The 12,733-nt window shown below is 46.1% G+C and overlaps 1 protein-coding gene across 2 annotated transcripts in view; it reads left to right on the top strand.

Annotated features, from left to right (window-relative positions):
* The first annotated feature begins 79 nt into the window (after positions 1-79).
* Positions 80-12,733, top strand: part of IPO8 (importin 8) — an 80,046-nt gene continuing 67,392 nt past the window's right edge. For both annotated transcript variants that reach the window (XM_044990676.1, XM_044990684.1), the window contains exon 1: positions 80-228. In XM_044990676.1, the coding sequence (XP_044846611.1) occupies positions 145-228 (84 nt within the window). In that variant the 5' untranslated portion in view covers positions 80-144. The remainder of the gene's footprint in view (positions 229-12,733) is intronic.

The following is a 12,733-nucleotide window of genomic DNA, read 5'->3' on the forward strand; positions in this document are numbered from 1 at the left end:
GAGGCGCGGTGGCCGTAAAGCAGCCCCCGTTTCCCGACGCCTGGCTGTCGCGCGCACCGGTGTGAATGGCCGCGGGGAGCGGAGCGGGCTGGTGACTGCGGGGCTGGGGGCGGCGAGGCGCTGCCTCCCGGCGCGGGGCGCGACATGGATCCCAACAGGATCATCCAGGCCCTCAAGGGCACCATCGACCCCAAGCTGCGCATCGCGGCCGAGAACGAGCTCAATCAGGTGAGGGGGCCGGGACCGGGACCAGGCCCCGGCGCGGGGCGCGGGGGGAGACCCGGCGATTCCCCTCCCGGCGGCTGGGGGCGTCTCCGCCCTGCCCTGCCCTGCCCGTCCCTCGCCCCGTTTCCCCGCGCGCGGCCCGGGGCCGGGGGCTGCTCGCCCCGCCCGCGCAGCGTGTGTGTGGGGGGGGGTCGGGTCCCCGGCCCTCGGGGGCCGCCCTGTGGCTCTTCCCCGGATTCCCCCTGTGCCCTGCCAGCCCCCTTCGCTCGCGGCGGGGGTGAAGTGGGGGCGGCAGAGGGGTCAAGAAACCCCCCCGAGGGAGCCTGGGCGGCCCCGAAGCATCCTGCCCGGGAGCGTCTGCTTCATGGCTGCCCCGGCCAGCAGCTGCCGCGCGTCAGGCGGCCTGCGGGCGCCGGGCCTCCAGGCGCCGCTCTCAGCCCTTCGCTGGACCCCAGCCCCAGGGATGGTGGTGCTCGTGGTGCTCATCTCTGCTGGGCGTGAAGGCGGGGAGGGCAGTGAGGGGGACCTAGAGAGCACCCTAATTACCCCTCCCCCTTCACCTGAGCGGTGTCTATTGAGCCTGTTCATCCTACCTGTGCGGATGGGGGAATCTGTCACTTTCAGCATCTGGCAGCTGGTTTTGTAGTCTCTCTGTGGAGTGGTGATAAGGGCAGAGCCAGCTTGGTCCTAGGCACCAGTGGTCTCTAACTACAGGCAGCTCCTAAATGGAAACAATGCTTAAAGGGGTTGTCAGCTGAAATTTAAAATGGTATAAACCTGAAGTACAATAGAAATGTTGCCACAATTAACAGGGAAATCTGATGAGACACTTTGTTGTGAAAAAAATATTCCCCTGCAGTGTTTGAAAGCTAAGGCACTGATACTGCAACTGGCTATGGATGAACAGACTTCTGTGCGGCTGTGGAGTTCCACTGACTTCACTGGGAACCTGTGTGGTTGTAGAGGTCTGCCCATCTGGCACCAGTTGCAGGATCAGTGCCTTCACTTTCTTAACTAAGTTTGTGTGCTTAAAGATGTGAGTCAGGAACTGTCAAAGTAAAGGTTGCACTGAATTCTTAATTTGGTGGTCTTGTACGTGCGCATTAGACTTGAAATACATGATTGTGTACTAGTTTTTCAAGTAATACGTATAATATACAATACTTCAGTACATGGTATGTGCAGGTTGCAATGCTCGTGTGCCACACATCATTCACTATGAATATTGTACATTGACTCTCATGGATTCCTGATATATACATTAGACATATAGATTGTGCAGTGTTTGTGTATATAAGGTTCTGGAAAAACTGTGATACTCTTTCTCAGATATCACATTATATCAGGTGGTCATGTAGTTAGACTGTACTATAATGGCACAAGGGTATACAGTTAAGTTTATGCCTGCAATCATAATTTTGACACTTCCTGAGTTTTGGTTTGTCATACAATCTTAACATTCTCCTATCATAGGTATTTTGATGGAATATAGAAGAATAACTTCAGTTTTGAACTTATTTTGAAGAGACTCACCTTTCAGGGTCTTCAATATATGTTAATTGAAATGATTAATAAGGCTTCGCAGGATTCAGTTTCAGTTTAGAAATTTGTTCTTATTCTAATTTTCCACACTTGCAATTTAAAACCACTCCTGAATTAGTTATATCTAACACTCTCACTTTTAGTGGTGGCAAGTTCTGTTCACTGTTGATTGATAATGGGCATTTGAAATGCTGTGTGGGGTGGTTATATCAAAATGTGGCCACCTTCTTTATTTTACAAAGTCCATATTTATTTAAAAAACACAAAAACAAATGCATCCGTGCTTGTTTTACCTTAATTAAAAACAACATATGGGAGCAAAACTACAATAACAAACTGCTATATGTTTGGTAAGGTTAGAGCAAAAGAATGATTGTCTGGATTCCTGGATCCTGTTCCTGAGTGTGTCATTGATTTGTTGCACATCAGTGTTATAAAGCTTAAAGAAAGTTTTGAAGATTGTTGGGATTATCAGATGAAAGATGTGATGACTGCAGATTACTAGCAATATAGTTGTTATTCGGGATTCTGGTTCAGTTTCAAGGTTGCAGGGGTACTTAATGTTTTTAAAAGCATGTATTTTTTTTAAGGAAAGATGACAGGATTTTTTAATCTGGTTTAAAAAGTGATTCCTGGAATTAAGAGAAATGTGTAATATTTTTGGAGGCCTCCTGTTAGACTCATAGACTTTAAGGTCAGAAGAGACCATTATGATCATCTAGTCTGACCTCCTGCACAACGCAGGCCACAGAACCTCACATACCCACTCCTGTATCAAATCTGTGTCTGAGCCATTGAAGTCCTCAAATCATGGTTTAAAGACTTCAAGGTGCAGAGAATCTTCCAGCAAGTGACCCGTGCTCCACGCTGCAGAGGAAGGCGAAACCCCCCCAGGGCTTCTGCCAATCTGCCCTGGAGGAAAATTCCTTCCCGACCCCAAATATGGCGACCAGCTAAACTCTGAACATGTGGGCAAGACTCACCAGCCAGACACCTAGGAAAGAATTCTCTGTAGTAACGCAGATCCCACCCCATCTAACATCCCAACACAAGCCATTGGGCATATTTACCGCTAGTAGTCAAAGACGAATTAATTGCCAAAATTAGGCTATCCCATCATACCATCCCCTCCATAAACTTATCAAGCTTAGTCTTGAAGCCAGATATGTCTTTTGCCCCCACTATTCCCCTTGGAAGGCTGTTCCAGAACTTCACTCCTCTGATGGTTAGAAACTGTCATCTAATTTCAAGTCTAAACTTCCTGATAGCCAGTTTATATCCATTTGTTCGTGTGTCCACATTGGTACTGAACTTAAATAATTCCTCTCCCTCCCTGGTATTTATTCCTCTGATATATTTATAGAGAGCAATCATATCTCCCCATAGCCTTCTTTTGGTTAGGCTAAACAAGCCAAGCTCTTTGAGTCTCCTTTCATATGACAGGTTTTCCATTCCTCGGATCATCCTAGTAGCCCTTCTCTGAACCTGTTCCAGTTTGAATTCATCCTTCCTAAACATGGGAGACAGAATTGCACACAGTATTCCAGATGAGGTCTCACCAGTGCCTTGTATAACGGCACTAACACCTCCTTATCTCTACTGGAAATACCTCGCCTGATGCATCCCAAGACCTTTTTGTTGACCAGGCCTGCGTCACTTTTGATGAAACTGGCAACCTTTTATGAGTGTAATATTTAATTTAAAAAGAAATGTAAATAAAACTAATAGTCCACACACACAGTTTTTTAACCAGTGTTTTTTCCTTTAAGAACATTCTGTTAATCCTCTAGTATCCCTTCTTACTTCCTCTTCCACCTCCGGAAAGCCTTTCTCTCGTGAGGAGACCTTGAAGCATTTATCTTGCGCCTTATCACCAACCTACCTTCAATTAGCCAGAGGCAATTTGTGGAGATTTATGCTTTGCCTTCCTGACTTCCAGGGCAGAATATGCTGCCTTCCCAGAGACTCCAGGCCCTAGGTCTAGAGATAGAAAGATGGAGTTTGGGACCCAATATGTTACAATTTCACTATAAGCACCTGACTTGCACAAATTTATTTTTCAAAACGTAACAGATAAATGTGTATTATAACTTGTAAATAGATTACATTGTTTCTTCTGCGGCTTACTGAATTTTTATATCTCTAGAGAGGGAACTGATGAAGAGAATACTTTGTACTGATACATCCATTTTTATTTGAGATCCCAAATTACTTTACAAAGATTAAGCCTCCAAGCACAAAGCAGGTTAGAATCAAACCAGTTTTGCAGATGAGTAAACTGAGAGCCAGGAAGTTAAGTGATTTGGCAAAGGTGTTGCAGTGACAGAACTATTAATTGAACCTACAGCAGGAATCTTGATTCACCTTTAGTTGGTGAAGAATTGTGAGGCTGGACAGAGAGCTAATGATTTCTCTCCATTGCTTTGAATCCAGCCCAGTGTATCATGTGTGATCCAAATTGTATTTGTTTTGGAGTTTAGGCAGTGATTCATTCATAGTGCTACTATCTCTTTTTTTTATATAAGCCTCAGTTTTGATACCCCCATCCCTAATTGTCAAAAAAAAATCCTTCTTTGAGTAGTGTCCTTATGGGAGCTCCATTGTAGGTGTGTCTGCACCCCTGCACCTCTGATCAGAGAATTTTCGTGGCAGTCTCCATTCAGCCTGCGCGTGCGTTGCCCCCTCCCCCCCACCATGCTCTGCCACGAGGCTAAGTGAGACTGTGCAGGCAAACCCTCCTCGGTTTCTTCTCAACTGCCCCTGGCTAAAGATGGGGATTTAGCTGTCTGTTAGTGGATCATTAACTTCTTCAGAATTGTTAATTTTAGCTACCTTTATTTTGGAGCTTTCCTACTTTATTTTGGACATTATTTTTCTTTGACCCTCTCCTTCCTCTCCCCCGGGTTTGGGGACCCCTCTGGACAGGGTATACCAGATTCACAGGGCTTCAAGAAGTGTCTTAGTTGCAAGGAATTTATCCTGGTGACTGACGGACTCAGTGTGTCCACTGCCTGGGGAGAGAACCACATACCACAGAAGTGTGGTTTGTGCCAACAACTGAAGGCCAGATCCAGAAAGGTTAGAGAACTGAGCTTCAAGGCTATCTTAATAGAGGTGGCCCTTCAGCCACCCTCTGAACTGTGTCAAGACCTGGACGATGGGAAGCCTCACTGCAACTCTCTAAGTCTAAGGGAGGTGAGCCCAAGAAGACACCCACAAGCCACTCACACAAGGCCTCTAAGAAAAGGGCCATGAGTCTCCACAGCAAGCCCCGACCTAGCCGAAAATGATTTTTGGCTTGCTTAGTGTCATCAGTACTGATGACACTGAAGCTTTCTAAGTCTAGTACCCAAGGCTTGCACGGCACCGCCCCAACAGAGCATGTTGGGCTGCATAAGGACCCAAAGGGCATAGGCAAGGAATCATCAGTACCGACTGGGCATGAAAAATCCAGAAAAGCTGCCCTGGGGAAGGCTCCTGTGGTATGGACAGCAACATCAGTACCATCTTCAGCATGCCAGACGCCAGCGGACCATACTATCAGGTTCATGTCACCAACTCCTTCGGTGCAGGCATCTCGGCACCAACAACCACCACCGGTACCAACGCCTTTAGCACTGCCGGACTTCTGATACGCAACAGACCTTTCGTGTGTGATGCACTGGATTCTCCTGTATTCAGTACTGGGGCCTCAGTACCAAGTCCACTCAGAGCTCCAGACTCACTGAAAACATCATGCCATACTCCACCTTTTTCATCCGCTGAGTCTGATAGTGAGAAAGAAGATGTGTTCTCCTGCTGCTCTCTCACCCACCCTATGGTGCCCAATTCCAGTATGGACCTCATGCATACCATCCCTCTGATCCCCAATCTCCTTGATATGGGCAGCCTTTGTACCAACTACCGCCCCTCCCCAGTGGCCCTAATGGGATCATTGGCAGGCACACAGACATCGTGCTTCCTATGACGCTGGTTTGGCCCATCAAGAACCAAGGAGACATCCTCCTTCAGCTGCTGCATCGAGGGCATCCTAGCCCCCTGAACAATTAAGAGAAGAACAAGAGGCAGAAGTCAAGGAGAAAGCTACCCCCCAGACTCATTTCTCATCATCATCACCAGATGAGGCAGGGATACCCCCGCCACCATTGTTGGCAGATGACTTTAAGCTGTTTCAGGAGCTGGCCCAGCGGGTGGCAGAGGCACTGCAGATAGCACTACAGGAGATGACCGAGTCACACCACAAAATAGTGGACATTTTATATTCTTCTACCTCATCCAGAGTGGCCCTCCCTATTAATGAGGCCCTCTTGGACCCTGCCAAACTCATACTGCAGACTCCAGTGTTGGTCCCACCAACATGCAAGCGGGCCAACAAAAAGTATTATTTGCCAGCAAAAGATGGAATTTCTCTTCTCCTACCCACCTCCCAATTTGATCATCGTGGGTGCGGTGAATTCAAGAGGCTGCCAACCCCATCTCACATCCGCACCCTATGACCAGGACTGGAAGCATCTAGATCTTTTTTGGAGAAAAATATATTCATCAGCCTGTCTTCAGTTCCATATTGTGAACTAGCAAGCCTTAATGGCAAAATACAATCACTTAAACTACTCAAAACTCATTTCCTTTATTGAGCAGCTCCCAGATTCACACACAGAGTAATTTAAAGCAAAGACATCACTCCAATGTGCACTCAGTGCAGTTGACATAGTGGCACACTCCATCTCTACTGCCGTCGTGATGAAACGAGCCTCTACTGCACTTATCCAAGTTCCCCAAAGAGGTACAAACAACAGTGGAGAACCTTCCTTTTGAAGATACAAAACTGTTCGCTGAGAAAATGGATGCTTCTCTCCATACTTTAAAACAGTGGTTCTCAAACTGTGGTCCGCGGACCACCAGTGGTACACAAGCTCCATTCAGGTGGTCCGCGGATAATTCCCTCTAAGGTGCGTGTCTGGGTGGCCACACACAAGAGAATGAAGGGCCACCCACCTAATTAGTGGAGCCGTGCAAGCGTAGCTCTGCTAATTAGGTGCCTGGACCCTGGAGAAGACCACATGTAAGGTGAGGTGTTGGCTTTGGGGGGAATAAGGGGTAGGTGGGAGGGGGCAGTGGGATGAGAAGAATTTGGGATGTGCAGGCCTGCGGCAGCCACAGGTAGAGGCAACTTTCCCTAGCTCCTGGGCTGCAGCTGCTGGAGAGAGACGGCCCTCCTTCCCAGCCTCAGCTCTGTGGCAGGGGAGAGACACCCCCCCACCTCCTTCCCAGCCCAAGCTTGGGGGCTGCCATGGCAGGGGGAGAGCGGGCACATCCATCAAATTAGAAAGGTAAGACTACTGATCTACAAATAAAAGCACACAACTCATATTTTTATAACAAAAAATGTTTTATTTTTTATATAGCGATTTTATCCAAAGCCCTTTACAATAGTTATCTAACAGTACCAATAACATATAGAAAGATCATTAAGTGGTCTGCCGAGACCCTCAGCAATTTTCAAGTGGTCTGCGGAAAAAAAAAGTTTGAGAACCTCTGCTTTAAAAGATTCCAGGGCTACTCTTCGATCTCTCAGAGTCTACACACCTGGGCAGAAGAGAAAAGATAGCCCCCACTCTTCATTCAGACTCCGTTTGTCACAGTATTCATCCCAGAGATTTTATGAACCCCAGAGAAAGAAGTCCAGGTTCCCCAAATGGAAACCATCAGACTCAACCTCCTTCTTCACAGCCATCCACCTTAAAATGGCAGTTTTGATGGGTTAGTCAAGGTGCCTGCAGACCATTCTCCTCAATGCCATCCAACACTGGAAAACCTCCCTCATCCCTATGAATGCAATCTCACCCCGTTCCGCAGATCCTGGGAAAGGATAACCTCTGACAAATGGGTTTTGGAGATTATTTGAGATGGGTACTCAATCCACTTCACAACTCCTCCCCTACTAACATCTGTCCCCATCCATCTTCAGGGACCCTTCTCACAAGAGCCTGCTACGAGACGAGATTGACCATCTCAGCGTAGGAGGTGTAGAGCCAGTGCCCATGCATCTAAGAGGCAAAGGCTTTTACTCTCGCTACTTCCTGATACCCAAAAAAAAGGGAGGTTGGAGACCTGTACTAGACCTCAGAGTGCTAAACAAATTTGTCAAGGCTCAGAAGTTCAGGATGGTCACGTTGGCAATGATTATCCTAGCATTAGAAAAGGGAGACTGTTTTTCAGCCCTTGACCTTCAAGATTCTTTCTTTCACATTTTGATCATACTGAATCACAGATGATACCTCAGCTTCACACTTGGACAAGACCACTACCAGTACAGAATACTCCCTTTTGGCATCTTAGAGGTCTCCAGAGTATTCTCCAAAGTCATCTTGGTAGTTGCAGCCCACTTAGTCTCCCAGGGCATTATGATTTACCCTTACCTGGATGATCGCCTCCTCAGGGCGTGTTCCTTCACCGAAGCCCAGTGCGTTACCCAGACTACCCTGGATCTATTCAAGAACCTGGGCCTGCAAATCAGTGCACAAAAATCAACATTAATACCGGTACAGAAACTAGAATTCATAAGAGTGGATCTCAACTCAGTCCAAGTGAGAGCACTCCTCCCACATCACAGATTCCTCAGTCTCCTCACAGTTGTAGAGAAAATGCATCCAGCCCCCAGATATTGGCCAGACATTGCCTTTAGTTTCTGGGACACATGGCCGGGGGCACATCGCTGATACTTCATGCAGGATTCTGCATGAGATGCCTCCAATCATGGTTCAGTTAGGTTTACAGACTGAACAAGGACAGCCTAGACAAACTGCTGTTGATGCCCACCAAAATCAAACAATCCCTGAATAGGTGGAAAGACCCAGCAAACACCTGCATGGGAATCTCGTTTGCTCAACCTCCCCCATTACTACTACTCACTACCTATGCATCCCTCATAAGATGGAGCACATGTCTCAGTGGTCTCACAGTACAGGGCAAATGGTCTTCATTTGAGACGTGCCTTCATATCAATTTAATTGAATTTGGAGTGATTGGGAACATATATGTTCGCTTCCTGCCGATGATCAGAGGCACACACACAAAGATCATGATGTATAATATAGCCTGCATGTATTACATAAACCAACAAGGAGGTGCAAGATCACCTCCCCTTTGTATGGAAGTTGTCATAGGTTTCACCCCCACTCTGAACTTTAGGGTACAGATGTGGAGACCTGCATGAGAACCCCTAAGCTTAATTGCCAGCTTAGATCTGGTTGCTGCCACCACCCAAATCGTTTAGAACAGCTGTTTATGAGTCATTTGGGAAACTCGGTCTTCCCCTCAAAAACCTTTCCCTCCCTGGGTAGCCTTGAGAGACTCCTCCACCAATTCCCTGGTGAACACCAATCCAAACCCCTTGGATCTTAAAACAAGGAAGAATTACTCATTTCCCCCTCCTCTTTTCCCCCACCAATCCCTGGTCTGTCCAGATCCAATCCCCTTGGATCTAAAAACAAGGAAAAATCAATCAGGTTCTTTAATTAAAAGCCTTTTTTTTTTTTAAAGAAAAGAAAGGTTAAAAAAACCCAAAAAACCTCTGGGAGAGATTAGCATACCAGCTATTCTCACAGACAACAGATTCAAAACACAGAGGATGTTCCCCTGGGCAAAAACTTAATACACAAAAGAATCCCCAATTTCATTATCCCTCTAATGCAAAAAGACAAAGTCACAAAAGAAAATAAACATAAACCTATTTATTTCTGTTAAGAGGCTGGTTCCTTGATCTTTTCCACTCCGGCCAAAACTGAAACTGACTAAGACAAAGGGAACTTCCCTCCTTCCTTTTGAAACATCCTGTCCCCCCATTGGTTCCTCTGGTCAGGTGTCAGCTAGGCTAGGTGAACTTCTTAACCCATTACAGGTAAAAGAGGCAGTAACCCTTAACTATCTGTTTATGACAGAAGCACTAAAGCTGTGGAACTGGTGCGTTTCCCACACTGTTACAATATCAGTGGCTTACCTACTAGGCATACACAACATGACAGTGGACAGTCTCAGCCACAAATTCCCCCACAATCATGAGTGGGAGATACTCAGTGGTACTCTGCGATATATTCCAATGGCGGGGGACACAGATAGTAGATTTCTTCGCTACTTCTCAGAACAAGAAACGCCCATGGTACCGCTCCAGAATGGGCATTAGCCAGCACTCCATGGGGGACTCTCCTCCTCTCATGTGAGAAGGGCCTTCTTTATGCCTTTTCCCTCACTCCCTCTATTGCTGAAAGTCCTGGTTGAAAGTAAAAAGAGAAAAACCAAATATAATATTGATCGCTCCCACCTGGCCAAGATAGACGTGGTACCCTTATCTGTCACAACTGGCACTGTGTCTACCGATGACTCTTCCAATCACTCCTTACTGCCTCTTGCAGAGTGAGAGATGCACTCTTAATCACCAACCTACAGATACTACAGGTCAAAGCCTGGCTCCTTCATGGTTCCAGCACTTAGAAACATCATGTTCTGAAGAGGTACAAGAAGTGTTATTAAAGTGGCTATCCATTACACTTGCCTACAGAAGTGGTCCAGGTTCTGGATCTGCTGCCAGTCCAAAAGGGTCACACCAGATACCACCACTCTACCCATAGTCCAGTGGCTCTCAACTTTTCCAGACTACTGTACTCCTTTCAGGAGTCTGATTTATCTTGCATACCCCCAAGTTTCACCTCACTTAAAAACTACTTGCTTACAAAATCAGGCATAAAAATACAAAAATGTCACAGCACACTATTACTGAAAAATTGCTTACTTTCTAATTTTTACCATATAATTATAAAATAAATCAATTGGAATATAAATATTGTACTTACATGTAGTGTATAGTATATAGAGCAGTATAACAAATCATTGTATGAAATTTTAGTGTGTACTGCTAGTGCTTTTTATGTAGCCTGTTGTAAAAGTAGGCAAATATCTGGATGAGTTGATGTACCTCCTGGAAGACCGTTGCATACCCCCAGGGGTATGCATACTCCTGGTTGAGACCACTGTCCAAGACTGTTTGTTGGATCTCAAGTAATGGGGACTTTCATTAGCTTGTTAAAAGTACACTTAGCAGCAATAGCAACCTTCCACCGAAAGGTGGAAGGGTATTCAGTTTTTCCCCACCCGACTATGAAGAGGTTTCTCAAAAACATATAGTGAACCTCTTTCCCCAACCCAAACTTCATACCCCAGAATGGGACCTCAGTGTAGTATTAAAAGGACTGACTAGACCACCCTTTGAACTCGTGGCCACTTGTTCTTTAACTCCCCTTTCCTGATCGCCATTACACCTTGGCAAGAGGATGGGGAGATGCACTATCAGTGCCGCTATCTGGTAGCGCATCTCCCCTTCACAGTGTTCTTCCGTGACAAAGTTCCACTTAGACCACATCCAAAGTTCATCCCAAATTGATTTCTGCATTTCACATGAATCAACTCATTCACTTTCCAATGTTTTATCCCAAGCTTTATCAGGATAATAGGGAAGCCATCCTTCATACGCTTGACATAAGGAGAACCATGGCCTTTTATTTGGACAGGACAAGAATTTTTAGAAAATCTCCAAGACTCTTCCTCGCTGTTGCGGACAGGTTTAGAGGTACAGCGATTTCAGCTCAAAGACTCTCTAAATGGGTCTCGAACTGTATCAAACTCTATCAGATTTGCAATTTAGCACCCCTATCTACAATCTGCACACATTCTGTGAGATTGGTTTCCTCATCCGTTGCGTTCTCCAAGGGTATCCCTGTATCAGAAATCTGCAGAGCAGCTATCTGGGCATCTGCACATACCTTTGCAGAACACTATGCCATCCTGGGGGACTCTGCTGCAGACACCAGATTCGGTGCCACGGTACACGCATCCATAACAGACTCGACTCAGAAGCCCCAACCTCCAGTGGGGGGGATACTTCTCGGGAGTCACATACAGTGGAGCACACATAGGGGCACTACTCGAAGAAGAAGTTACTCACCTTGTGCAGTAATGATGTGTATCCCTATGGGTGATCCATGACGTACCCTCTTCTTCGGAGTTCTCATCATAAACTCTGTGGCAGAGAAGAAACTGAGGAGGGTTTACCTGCACACCATTGGTTAGCCTCATAGCAGATGATGGGGGGGTAGGGGAGGCAACGCATGCGTGGACTGAGTGGACGCTGCTACCAATATTCTATGGTCAGCAGCACAGGGATGCAGATACATCTACAGTGGAGCACCCATAGGGAAATTACTCAAGAACCATCGTTACTGTACAAGGTGAGTAACTTCTTCCTTCTCTGAAATTTTGTGTGTTTGAGGGCTTTTCTGAGCCTTCTTATAACCAGCCCTCCCAGGGTATAGTGTCAAGATGGAAATCCTTACCTGGTTTGCTGAAAAACCTGGTGGGAAACAAATAGACTCTGATCTTTCTGCTCAGAGTTGGCAAAAGTGACCTGCAAGTTTGTGCATGATGGTGTGTATCCAAGACCAATGATCTAGATTCCTTGAGGCTGTATCAGTCTCCAGAAGCTCTTGCATATTTGTTGTGTTGCTAGCTGTTACTGCTGTGGCATCATGTCAGGCTATGTTGACCCTACAGCTTATATCAGTGTAACTTATGTTGTGAATGACAATATAAGTTACACCAACACAAGCGCCGGTGTGGACTCATTTCGTTATGGAAATTATCATTATCTCATTATTGAAATGCTAGATCAAGGCATCCGGGCCATGAGAAAGAGACCTAATCTTGTATTTCTAAGCAGTTGAATGAGGTATAGTCCAAGAAATGATGTAGTGTAGTTGTGTTCAATTTTTAGTTAAGTTCTTTCCTTTCAGCTAGGAAAACCATCAAAACCACTAGAGCTGCAAGATGTAAGTTATCTGAAGAGTATTGATAAAGCCCTTCCAGAGGAGATGAAATAAAGAGAGCTGCTGTCATGCAGACACTGGGAAAAAGCTCT

Source organism: Mauremys mutica, chromosome 1, assembly GCF_020497125.1.
Source record: "Mauremys mutica isolate MM-2020 ecotype Southern chromosome 1, ASM2049712v1, whole genome shotgun sequence".
NCBI classification, from domain to species: domain Eukaryota; kingdom Metazoa; phylum Chordata; order Testudines; family Geoemydidae; genus Mauremys; species Mauremys mutica.